General features: G+C 36.2%; 1 protein-coding gene across 1 annotated transcript; it reads left to right on the top strand.

Moving 5' to 3' along the window:
* The first annotated feature begins 3,262 nt into the window (after nucleotides 1-3,262).
* On the top strand, nucleotides 3,263-6,013 carry hoxa11a (homeobox A11a). Its single transcript, XM_081376149.1, has 2 exons — nucleotides 3,263-3,979; nucleotides 4,669-6,013. The coding sequence occupies exons 1-2, from the start codon at nucleotides 3,361-3,363 to the stop codon at nucleotides 4,896-4,898; spliced, it is 849 nt and encodes a 282-aa protein (XP_081232275.1). The 5' UTR covers nucleotides 3,263-3,360; the 3' UTR covers nucleotides 4,899-6,013.
* The last annotated feature ends 7,056 nt before the right edge of the window (nucleotides 6,014-13,069 follow it).

Below are 13,069 nucleotides of genomic sequence, written 5' to 3'. Positions count from 1 at the left end.
CTGAATATCAATACATTATGTAACAAACTCTTAAACTTGAAAAAGTTGTTTACAATTTTAAAAATCCCATATGTTGGCTATGTGTAGCCTATATATGTAGGCTATATATATATATATATAATGTTTTTTGCTTTAACCATTTTAAACAAATAGTTATTCATGACTAACATTTACATGCATGTGTTTAAGTCATGAATTTATTGCATCCTCAGTCAACCCCTGAATTGTCGTGCACTTTCAAACAATTTTCTTTGACAATATATTTTTAAAAGTGTAAAAAAAATACAAAGATACAGGTTTTAAGCGGTCACATAGCCTGAAATTATACACATAATATATCTACATGATACGCTTTGTAGATAACACAGGAGTTACTAGTGAAATTAAATCCGTTGTAGTTTTAGGATGTTTGGGTAGCGGATGTTGCATGCCAATTTCAAGTCTTTGTAGCTTAGTTCCAAATAGAATCGAAAATTTTAGAGTTAATTCCATCTTGGTATTCGTTTTCTTTTCTTCGTTTGATGCTCAGTGGAATGTACAAAGTAAAGAGACGCTAAATTACATTATTTAGCGTTATTTGCAATTGTTTGACGACAGTAAAATTATTTATTTTATTATCACTGTTGTTAATTATTGTGTAGGCTACATTACACTGTTGTTTTTAAAAATTGGTAATGTAATAGAAATTATCATAATATGCTGCATGCATTTTAATATATAGGAACATTTTACAAATAAGTAACTTGTAATCTAATTTGAAGCTTTGCAGACCATTAATTCTCCGCCCTCATGGCCAAGCAAAAAAAAAAAAAAAAAAAAACCAAAGGGCTCATTAACTGTTCTGCTGTTTCTGCACTTGTGATAGACTTGCTCTTGCAGTGTTTCGCTGAGGTTAATGGGGATTTCTAGAATACAACTGACAAAGTTTTGTCGTACTAAAAGTGATATTCATGGGGATCAGCCACTCCATCAAGATCCAAATCCAGTTTGGCTGCAAAAACATGATTTTTTTTCTTCTTTTGATTATATTATATTATTTAGCTTATTATTATTTTTTACGGTTACTAAAAACGGCGTGTTGCTGCGTGTGATATAGGTTAGGCCTATTCAATTATTGTTATGAATTACTTTGTGGCATTAGTGTGAGAGAGACAGTAGCCTATACAATTTTATTGGGTGGTTTCGTTCTCTCTCTTTTTTTTCCCCTCAAGTGCCCGGTTTCCCCTACTTGTCACGTTATACTATTGCTTTCTGTCGTTCCCTTATGTGAAAGCGACATTTGTGAAACTCCATCCGGGGCATAGAGTGGCTTGCGTGGCGTTTGTTGTTCATTCTCTTTTTCAGACTTGCGCGGTGGGCGGTAACCCGTCCCCCTCCCCGAACTTGAAGTCGACCCTGAGGGAGGGGGTGCGGGCCGCGACATCAGACTAGACATAGATACACTGGGGAAGAGAAAGCCACAAGAGCAACAGAATGACATTATGTCATAACTTTATAGCAAGTTGATACAATCTCTTACTTAGAAAAAAGTAGGCCTGTATGTAGTTGGATATTAATGTCCGTGTGGCTTTATATCGTAGGCCTATTATTCATAGGCTATATTCTTATTATTTCAATCCATGTTCCTGTTATTATAAATAGGCTATTATTTTGTTTAAACTAATCTTACCTTGCTCTTAAACTGTAGCGCTTCGCTTTAGAGTCGTTACTTACTTTTTTGGAGTACAGAGAAATTGTTGTCTTTAGCTGAGATATGCGTCAGTGCTACCCATTCATCTCGGCTGAGCAGCATAGTTGTTTAAAAAAAAAAAAAAAAAAAGATGTACAGGGGGTCGCACTATATAGATCGTACAAATTGCATCAAATTCTCTGCTTGCCCATCGCAGGTTTCCGTAACACTAGGTCCCAAATGCTGGAAGCTTTAAAGCACACGGCGCGGAATTTGTCATGAGTTGACGAAGAGGCGGAGCATCTGGTCTCGGGGCCACCGATTTTGTGTTTGTGTCATTCTACTATTTGTCGTGAAGAACCTATTACTGGTGGTAATAGAATCTTATAATCAGAATATTTTAAAAAGCCCGACAATCACACCGTGCAAATATTATAAACGTTGCACTAAACGAGGCTCATGTTTCTCACCTCCCTCTGCGTTCCTCAGAGGCACGTATGGGGATTAAGGGTAATGCGTTGTGGAAAAGCGAGGCCTTTATACCGGCCTAATCCAGGTTTAAAATCTACGGTTAAACTTGTTTATTCTCGGGTCTTTCAAAAGTAAAAAAAAAAAAAAAAAAAAAGAGCTGCCAAAACAAAATGCCACACACACGATATTTAAAAAAACAATAACAAGGTTCTGAAATTTGAGATAGTTGCCAGAATTTTGTGATGCCTATATAAAATAAGGTATTCTTGAATAATGGAATTCTTGAATTTAAGTTTAAATTATGTATCACTTATTTAGTAGACCTAGGGCTATGTCAAAACTTTAGGCCTATCGCGTTAACGCACAAAGAGGCCGCGGTGACACGCAACTGAAGGTATTCGTCAGTCCTTTATACATTAATTGGTATTGGAATGAGTATTGCAAAAACTGAACAGAGAAGTAGCCTAACGATCTAGGCCTAATTATTACGAATAATCATGTGTTCTGATTTATATGCATAATCATTAACTGTTAAATGTCATGCGGCTATATGTGTCAAATAACTTAATGAAAACAAAATAAGAAATATGATTGAAACACTGTATGTATCGTGAATATATTTCTAAATGTTTTGATTTAGGCCTATATATGATTTCTGGATTACAGTAAACCATACACTTTTCTCAACAGCCTTTATATAAAAAAACTTGTTTGCTTTTTATAATTATTAAAATTATAAACTTATAAGCTTATAAGAATATACAGCAGGCTATTCTGGGAATACTTTATAGCCTAATTGTTTATTAGAATTTCATTTAGAAAACAGTAGCCTAATACATCATAACGTCTATTTTCCAGTTTAAAATATATTCAAACACAATTGAACACAACCCTGATTATGTGTTCCGCCGCCTCAACAGAGATTTTTTTAATCTTCACGAACTAGTTTTCGCAAAGACATTGCAAATACATTCGTAATTCATGGATAGCTTTCTCGTCGATACAAACAGTGAGCGAGGATCTATCAATTTCTTTTCCAGATCACGTGATCCTGGCCTCAGTTGGACTGGACAGAGATGAATTTCCACGTCATCTTACGTCTCAACATTTCTGCCTCTCGATACCCCTACAACGCGGGTAAGAGGCACGCGCACATGAGAGCATGTTGTGGGCGTTGCGTATAGGTCTCGCTAGCCCAAGCTAGACGCTGCGCGGGTACAATGATGGATTTTGACGAGAGGGTTTCCGTTGGCTCCAACATGTATCTGCCCAGCTGCACGTATTACGTTCCGGGTGCTGATTTCTCCACGTTGCCCTCTTTTCTATCTCAAAGTCAGTCTTCTCGTCCCGTCACCTACTCTTACTCCTCTAACCTGCCTCAGGTACAACATGTCAGGGAGGTTACATTCCGTGACTATGCTATTGACGCGTCCGGTAAATGGCCTCACCGGGGTCCATTGGCTCAGTGTTATCCGTCGGAGGACATTGTACACAGGGAGTGTTTACCAGCGGCAACTACAGTTGGTGAAATGTTCCCCAAAAATAATGCATCTGCGTATTATCACTCATCGAACTCGACCTCCGCGCACAATTTCTACGGCAGTGTTGGAAGAAACGGGGTGCTTCCTCAAGCATTTGACCAGTTTTTCGACAACGCTTACGGCGGCTCGGACAGTGTAGCGAACAGCGACTTTGCAGCGAGGGATAAAACGCACTCCAGCAAACAGCCAACGCCAGCGCCCGCGCCGGAGCAGGACTCCGAAGGAAAGGAGCGACAGGAGACCAGTAGTCCAGAATCTTCTTCCGGAAACAATGAGGAAAAGACTAGCGGTGCGAGCAGTAAGTATGAGCTCAGCGAGACTGTCATGCGAGAAAGTTTGCAATCTTGCCGCTCCTGTTAAATTTTTATATGCTGTTTTATAAGCGTATAAGGTTTATAGAGGGGCCGAGATTTTCCCAACAAAACCTAGGCTACTTATAAACTGTGAGAATCACGTGCTTGGAATTGAAATTGGCCATGAAAAGACTTGAAACTTTTAACTTGAACTTTAAAATGCGTTTAAGTGGCCGCAGTGATTTCACAGGAATGCTTACAACATTTAGAGTAGGAAGCTTCTCGTATATCTCTGGTAATTCATACATGTTTTTTCCACTGGTTCAAAAAATAAGAATATATAGAATATATATATAATTTTACAACGCTTTAGATAAAAAAAATTTAGCTTGTAGGCTAAAATAAAACAGTTCGACTTATTGTTTTCGTATTTAGTAATTAACGCTGACAACCATTACTAATATTATTAGCCTATTCATAATGATAATAGGCTATATGAGTAATATAATGTTATATAATAATATAGCCTATGTAATAATAAATAATATATTCGTTTAGCCTAAATTTATATATTTGACATTAATAACTTCAATAATCAATAATGTATAGCCTATAGGCTTTTCTTATCTTTTATAATCTAGACTAAGAGCAATGACGTTTTTTTTTTTTTTTTTTTTTTTTTTCATTGTCTCAGGTGGACCCAGGGTACGCAAGAAGAGATGTCCCTACACTAAATTTCAAATTCGGGAGCTCGAGAGGGAATTCTTCTTCAGCGTGTACATCAACAAAGAGAAACGACTTCAGCTCTCACGGATGCTTAACCTCACCGATCGCCAAGTAAAAATATGGTTCCAGAACCGGCGCATGAAGGAAAAGAAACTAAATCGGGACCGGTTACAGTACTACACCAACCCACTGCTCTAGAACAAGGAAATATCAACAGATAATATACAACAGCTGCAATAATGAGATCACATACGAGACGTTATAGACTCTCAGCGGTTAACTTCAAGTTCGTGACAAGGCACCATTCACTTGTATACAATTACAGAGAGCATATAGTCCTATGACTGGATTTAAATTCACATAATTTATGTACGTTTTTTAAGTTTTATGCTCGTAATAAATAAACGTATACAATTTTGTGGCGAACAGAAATTATTTAATTATAAGCTCGTGATACACACTAAAAAAGTAGGCCTAGGCTACTTCTCCCCTTGCATTTATGATGGACATGCAAATGGCTGAAATATATGGGTATAAACAAGGAAAGACTTTTGACAGGCCATTCGTATGGCGTGTTAATTTCTGTGGAGGAATGTTGTACAAGTTGGCCCAATGACTTTTGTGAGACCAAATAGAAGAAAAAGTGCTAGAAGCAGACTGCACCCAATTTTCGAATTATTTATTTGATTTGCTAAATGGAATATCCACTGTCGTTGTTAGTGAACACTTTAATCAATAACACTTTCTTCTACATGCCGTCTCGGGATTGTAAATTTAAACTCATTACTAGCAACTATGTACTCATTAGTCCTATATTCAAAGTTTTCACTTGGTGCAAACTCTGGACAAAGAGACAATAAGCTCGTTGACAGCACGGAAAATGCAAACTCGCTCAATCTCATCCCAGTCATAAACAACATTTCCGGACTCGAATAAGGTTATCTTTAAGAAGTGGACTCTTTACATAACTGTTCTCACAAGAAACTTATTTGCCCATGTTCTTCTACACCGTATTGTCACGGGGTTAAAATAAGGTTTGGCCGATTGTAATCCAGAACATCATCACCAGAACATAATGTTTAACATATATTTCCTAAATTAAATAACCAAAGAGTTACAAAGTATATTTGTAGTACACCGTTTTCTTATAATTGTATATAGGCAAAATATTGCATGAGCATAAACATGCGCATTATGTGCATTCATGAAGAACAATGTTTATTGTTGTTGTTTATTGTTGTTGTTGTTGTTGTTGTTTTCTCCTTTTTTCTCAAGAACTCTCTCGGACCATGAGATAAAGCAATTGTTACCTGACAATTTTTCAATTGCACTGTGGTTACAGTTTTTGCAGTTATCATCTGAATGTTTATGGCCGTACTCGTAGCGTTCATATATGGCATCCTACGAGCAATAAACTAAGTCAGAGGGAGGGAGAAAGAAAGTAGAAAGTATAAGAGGGGGAGAGAAAGACTGAGCTTTATGGTTGCTTGCTGCAAAGCGACTTGGCCTGGCTGGCGCATCCTTTGAGGCGCTGAGGTATATCCGCCTAATTACGGGGACATCCTCCTTGTTGCTTCAGCAACACGACCATAAAAGCTGTCTGTGTCTGGAGCATTTGGGCAATTGCAGTGTGGTGCCATAAACTGTCTGAGAACCAAGGTTATTAGCCACGATTCCAAGGGGACAGGGGTACAGAGGCAAAGAGATATTGAGGGGCGGCATTACGAAGTGTTCGTGTGCTTTCTATCTGTTGTATTAATTTAACACTTTTTTTTTTAGGCGCGTTGTGCTGTTTCATCTGCTTTATTTCCTTTTTTGGAAAATTTTTTTTTCTGTCTATATTTACTTGCAATAATAACTGTCCCATCACGAGCATGTTCAAACGGCCTCCATTGGGAGGCACTCGTGAGATCAATGTCATGGCCGTGGAACATCGACTGCAGACTCAAATCTTTTGAGATCTTTGCAGGTGTTCCAACCGATCTCCCTTAAATTCAGCAAGTCACTAAAACATTCCACAACTTTAACTGTCTGGATCCAGAACACGCATTAAACGTCTACTGTTCTTATTATATTAAATATGATAGTGAAAAATATGAGGGCATTAACACTAATAAAACAACTTTTACCACTAAATCAAAAAGTTTATGGCAAATTAACTATGCTCCGTCGTTTAAGAAATCCATTAAGGATACGAAAGATATGCGTTTTCGCTTATATATTTTAGGCAAAATTATTAGATTAATGTTTTACAAAAATGGTTAAGGTGATTTATTGCCAGCTGTAATCAAGGATTTATTGTGGCCTCAGAAATGAAGTAGCTTACGTTTTCATTCGAGCTTTCAGCGATCATTGAACATTAACTGGAGAATATAGCTAACAGTGAGTATGCTGTCTGCACATTTCTTTTTTTTCTCTTCGGTTGACAAATTGCATTATAAATGGTGTTTGTAATTGTGATACATTATCGCGACTTTCCGCAAGAGGGATTCAGTAACAACATGAAAAGGAGAGAGCAGGCGAATGGGTAGTGTTACAGTGCGTGTGGACTATTTGTCTCTGGTGCAAAATAAATGCTTCCGCTGATAGCAATAAAATGAGAGATTTTTGTTCTTGGGTTTCTCTTACAGCGAACTCGATCTTGGGAATAAAAAAACGTGCAAAAGTGCTGAGTTTATCTGACATTTGAACTTTGGTACCTTGGCCTATAACTAAAAGACATATCAAAGATAAGATTTAGATCGACAAATATTAAAGAAGGAATTGGTCAGCTGTTGTTATTTTGATGAGGACTGAAATAGTAATGCCTAAAAGTTTGTGTAGTCCCCAATCTAAGCCTTACTTTGTTATTAGACCTATAGTATTAAAATAGTACTATAGGTCTAATAGACCTATAGTATCTTATCTTTAAGACCTAATAGACCTATAGTATCATCTTAAAATAGTTGTTTGGTCGGCTTAACAATCTAAAAAATGCTGGGTTGTTTTCATCCTTGTGTGGGTCAAATGTGACCTATAGTATTTATTTTCCATATATGCACGAATCTAACCACTAAATGACACCTAAGACAAATTTCCAGAGATGATTGTCTTAGGATAGCAACACAATAGCAAAGCAAAAGAATATTAGTTAGTTTAATATCCATAGTTCCTTAAATTGCACTGTTACATTTACTAAATAAAGGTTAAAGGTTAGATCGCCCTTATTTTAAAATCAACTTAAAATATCGAAAGAGAGATAAATGGTCCTATGGTGGAATTTATGATTGTCTTACAACTATAAATCCCCTTTTCACATTTTTTTTTAAAACTTGAATTTTAACAAGCCAGTGTCAGCGTCACACTCTAAAAAATGTTGGGTTGTTTTAACCCAATTTTGGGTCAAATATGGACAAACCCAAACGTTGGGTTAAAAATGTAATTTAAAAATGTAACCCAACGGCTGGCTTTGTCCATAACAGCATTTTTTTTAGTTCAGTGTCATATCGAACTGCGTGAGTTTTGCAACCCAAGAAACATTGTGTTGTCAGTGTTTTGTTTGTTTTATTTTATTTTAGCATGTGGATGTTTTAAAGAAAATGAATAGGCCTATTCTGGCCAAGTTTGATGACGGTAGGCCTACTTCTGTGCACCAGAAAGTCTGTCCCACACATAATGCTACACGTATTAATTAAAGAATCGACATTATTATTTAATTGTTATTAACGCACGCTGATGGGAAACTGACTCTCCCGATTTCGAGTTGGCTAGGCCGATATGTTTTTAAATAATCTATAAAATTAGCGTGCATCTTAAAATAGTTGTTTGGTCGTCTTAACAATCTAAAAAATGCTGGTTTTTTCATCCTTGTGTGGGTCAAATGTGGAGAAACCCAACCGTTCGCTTACATTTTTTACATTGTAATTTTAAACCCAATAGGGTTTGTCCATATTTGACCCAAACATCTGTTGAGACAACCGAGCATTTTTAGTGTGTGAGCGTTGTGTATTTCTTCAAACACTGAGGGTGAAAAAAAGTTTGTGGCAACCCGCAATTCCACACATAGCTACACACCTTTTAGCTCTACTTCGAGAATCTAGCCGCCCCACATGGTCTTCTCTGCAGTCCAAAAGTTGCTGCTCCACCACAGACAGGTGACGAAGGCATGGAAGGGGTGTGGCTTTGTGTTTCTAGGCTTCCACTGGTTGAAATGTTTGCACTGAATTGAATGAGGGCACCTTTTTACATCCAGTTTGTCAAACGCAGTAGGCTATAGCCTAAATGACGCCCATCCTTTCTCGTCTCCAAACACTTTCCGGTAATGGCGGGCCAGTTAGCGGGGAGTGAGCGTCATTTGGATTCCTTAATTAATAAGCGGACTGAACCTGGCAGGTTGACCAGCATCAGCAGCTGGAGTTTAGCATCTGACTTGGATGATTATTTTATAAACCAACAAAACTAAACAAATGGGGCTGTCCAAACCATGACCACTATGGCGATGTGGTCTGGAGAAGCTCGTGTCGCATCGTGAATAGATTTTTACCTCTGTCCTCAGGACATCAAAGAAAACGGGCATGTTGTTCGAGTAGCGGAAGTGCACTAAAGAAGCAGCCAGCCACAGTGAGTGAGGATTATAGTTCACGGGATGCGTCGGATTTATACATCCAATAACTTTATCATGGTATCTTGCAGGAATAAGACAGACCATATCATATCAGACGTCGAATCCTGTCTCTACTATGGCTGCTTATAGGCTAGTATTATCAAGGGACAAGATGGAGATGAGGAAGATGCACAAGAAACAAAGCACGTTTGGGAAATATGTCAAGCCTACAGAACTTGATACTTGATATAGCCTATTGTTCGGTGTAATGTGACAAAGGTAAGTTAATCGGTTTGTAATTGGTCTGCTCTCCATACCTTTAACTTTACACTTAAAGCCATTAATGTAAGAAACTGGTGCAGAAAATAAATGAATTTATTTAATTAAAAGTAGGCTAGGCCTAATATATTTCCAGATATTTAGTTTAAGGTAAATATCATAAACAACAAACATATAGGTAAATGCTATATCTGCATGACTCAAGAAAAAAGGTTTAGATACCTAAGCCTACTAAACTGTGTTGAAACGGTTTTAAATCATGTCGTATACTAATAGGCTAATGAATTACTAAAATAAAATAAAATAAAATAAAATATATTTAAAAAGAATGTCACTTTTGGTTAAAACTATTCTATTAAAAATGTATACAGAAATAAAGATCAACTGTATTCATGCAATCAATCCAGGCCAATACTGAAGATTACTGATATTAGTTCGTAAAGCCTTCTAAAAAATATTTTTACTTTGTGTTTAATTTTGAAAACAACACTTACATTTATTTATTATGTTGATAATGAAACACTCACTTTACTAATTTTATATCTCATACAGGAAACATGGAGTGTTCAACAAACTGGCAAACGGAAGACTTCCCGGAAGAAGAGCTGTCCTTGTATTAAACAACAAACCTTACAGCTGGAGAAGAGGTTACTCTACACTCTATATAGGGTATGTAGTTTGACTCAGGAGCGCCGCCTAGAAATTGTCTGCAGTGTGCACCTGACCGATAGTCAAGTCAAAATAGTTCCCTAGAACCGCCATGTATGAAGTGGAGAAATTACCCGCGAAAAGACAAAAGACCCGCGGACTCTAGCACGGTTATGAGTTTTCATCATGACCAGAAGCCTAGCGACATATTTTTAGGTTACTTGTTTTCTGCATCTTCTTTTTCTTCGAGATTTTTTTATCTGATTTTCGAGGATGATAATCATGTGGTTCAAAGCCTACTAACGTATGGAATGTAATCGATTTATCTTTGTTCTTGCAATATGCCTAGACAGCACCCAGCATTGTGAAAAAAGAAAAAAATATAGGGCCTAATTGAAGAGTATAGCTTAAATTAAAATGGATGTATTAGTGTGTCTATTTTGAATTTAATTGTAATGGTGGGCTATGCATTTTTAAAGAATCATATAGGCCTAGCTAATAAGTTAAAATATTTTGAAACCGTGCCCGCACAGGCGCTTTATTTTTTTATAGCCTACACATTACTGTAGGCCTATCATTGGTTACTAGCATAGGCTGCTTCTATGTATCTTTAACATACCAAGGTCGTTGAACGACGAATTATAAAATGAATTAAGAACGACATAAACCCTCGACAAAAAAGAAAAAAGAAAAAAAAAAGTGGATAGTGGGCAGAATGTGTTTGAATAGGCTACAATGTTGCTTTTGCAGTGTGTGTGTATAGGCCTTTTTTGCATTTGTGTTTACTTGACATTTGTTGAGTTTCGCTTAGAGAACAAATAGGATTTTCAACATTTAATACGTTCTAGATTTTTTAAGTCATAAATTTCGTTTCCGTTCTCTCCGGCGGAAATGTATTTAAACCAAGGCTACTTCAGCGACCGGCCACTACATGTATAGACAGTCTATACGAGTTTAGTCCTCTTTTGTGGCGTTTTATTGCTGGCTACTTTATGAGGCTCGTCACTTTTCTGAGTGACTATACCCTCAGTAGAGACTGGATAGAGGTAGGAATAAAGACGTTCGGATTTCAAGCGTTGGAAAACAGTCATTTTTTGGTAATTTTTTTGAAGTTAACACAGGTAAGGTGCTATTCTGACATTACTGGTTTTGGCTGTTACGGAAAATGCATGTTGTTTGATAGTTCTTTGTAAAGATTAAATTAAAGACAATGCCGGAGATTTGTTTACATAGCGTAGCCTACTATTCGTTTTTTGTTCCCGAGAATTTGAACCAGACTGTCGAGTGGTTTAGGTAGTTTCATGTTGTTGGGATTGTATAATTAAACCCTACAACACGAAACTGTCTTAATTGCCCCAGTTTCATTCGTCAGTAACCTACGATCTTTTTTTAGCGGATATCGAAACAGACCGAAAGCATTTAAATGATCATTAGGCTATACATTTTACAGCCTTGCTTTTTCAATTGTACGAAATGCAACCTCTTTTTGAACATAATCGACATTAGTTATATTTTTATTTATTTTTTATTTTTATCGCTCTGCTAGTGAACCGGGCTGATGGCAGAGACTGATTTTTCGAACTCAATGTAGACAGCCTTGACAAGGCCTCGGTTACGTCCAATACACCGTAATCGGCCACGTCTGCTGTAAGCAACAGCGACCTCGGTGGCGTTCCACTGAGCTAAAGAAATGGCCTTTCCTGGCTTCCGCCTAGCGCCGTATAAGTGGCTGAACACAAAAGACAAGATTGGCTTTATGGTGGCACTCCAGTACAGCTAAAAGACCTAAAAAGCATGAATAGCGCCTATGGTAAAACTCGGTTGTGTTAACAAACACCCTATCGCAGTTTACGGCTTCAAAGGGCCATGCGGTTTCCGTCTCTTTTTCTCTCTCTTCTTTTTTTGAAAAGTAGTGGTGTTTCCTGCTGTAAAATGCTTCTGACTATCTGTAATCACTGGTGGACCAATAAGCAATATGAAAAATTGAAAAATTATATATATATATATATTTTATATATATATATATATATATGTGTGTGTGTATATAATAATAATAATAATAATAATAATAATATATATATATATATATATATATATATATATATATATATATATATATATATATATATATATATATATATATATATATATATATATATATATATATGTGTGTATGTATGTATGTATGTATGTATGTATGTATGTATGTGTGTGTGTGTGTGTGTGTGTGTGTGTGTGTGTGTGTAATTTGTTTTTGATATAGCCTTTGTCTGCATTGTCATCAGGCCTACTGTACGAGGCTCATAATACTGAGCCGATGCACATTAGACTTTCTTTATTTGTATTTATGGCTGTAGAAAATATACCTGATTATAAAGTAAAAGAAAAAAAGTTTGAAAAAACAGTAATTAGGCTACTAATTTTTCTTGAGTTTTCTTGTATTACGTGTTATATTGTTTGCTTTTGCCGTTAAAAAAATGTGTGATTCTGTTTTTTTTCCTTCTTCTTCTTCTTTTTTAGGCTACCATGATTTATATCTAAAGCATACAATGTATACAGTATAATCTATTTATGGGCAATGTTTGCCGAATAAAACGTACAACAACAACATTTATTATAATAATATTTAAATATAATATAATATAGTATTACATAATAGCCTATTATATTTTCAATAATAATAATAATAATATTGGATCGTATAATACTATTGCAATTGACAATAATGTTTTATTGGTTAACATGAACTAACAATGAACAATAATTGGACAGGATTTATTAATGATGTTAATCTCAATATTTACTACTACATTTTTAAGATCGAAAGTTTTATCTCTTAACTTTAGTTAATATACTGTGA

This window comes from Scardinius erythrophthalmus (assembly GCF_964197995.2).
Source record: "Scardinius erythrophthalmus genome assembly, chromosome: 10".
NCBI classification, from domain to species: domain Eukaryota; kingdom Metazoa; phylum Chordata; class Actinopteri; order Cypriniformes; family Leuciscidae; genus Scardinius; species Scardinius erythrophthalmus.
This window is presented reverse-complemented; position numbering and strand designations above follow the sequence as displayed.

Bases quoted from the DNA above. Each gene is read 5' to 3' on its own strand.
- hoxa11a (XM_081376149.1), top strand. From the start codon at position 3,361: ATGATGGATTTTGACGAGAGGGTTTCCGTTGGCTCCAACATGTATCTG. The intron at 3,980-4,668 runs GTAAGTATGAGC...TCATTGTCTCAG, and splicing joins AAAGACTAGCGGTGCGAGCA to GTGGACCCAGGGTACGCAAG.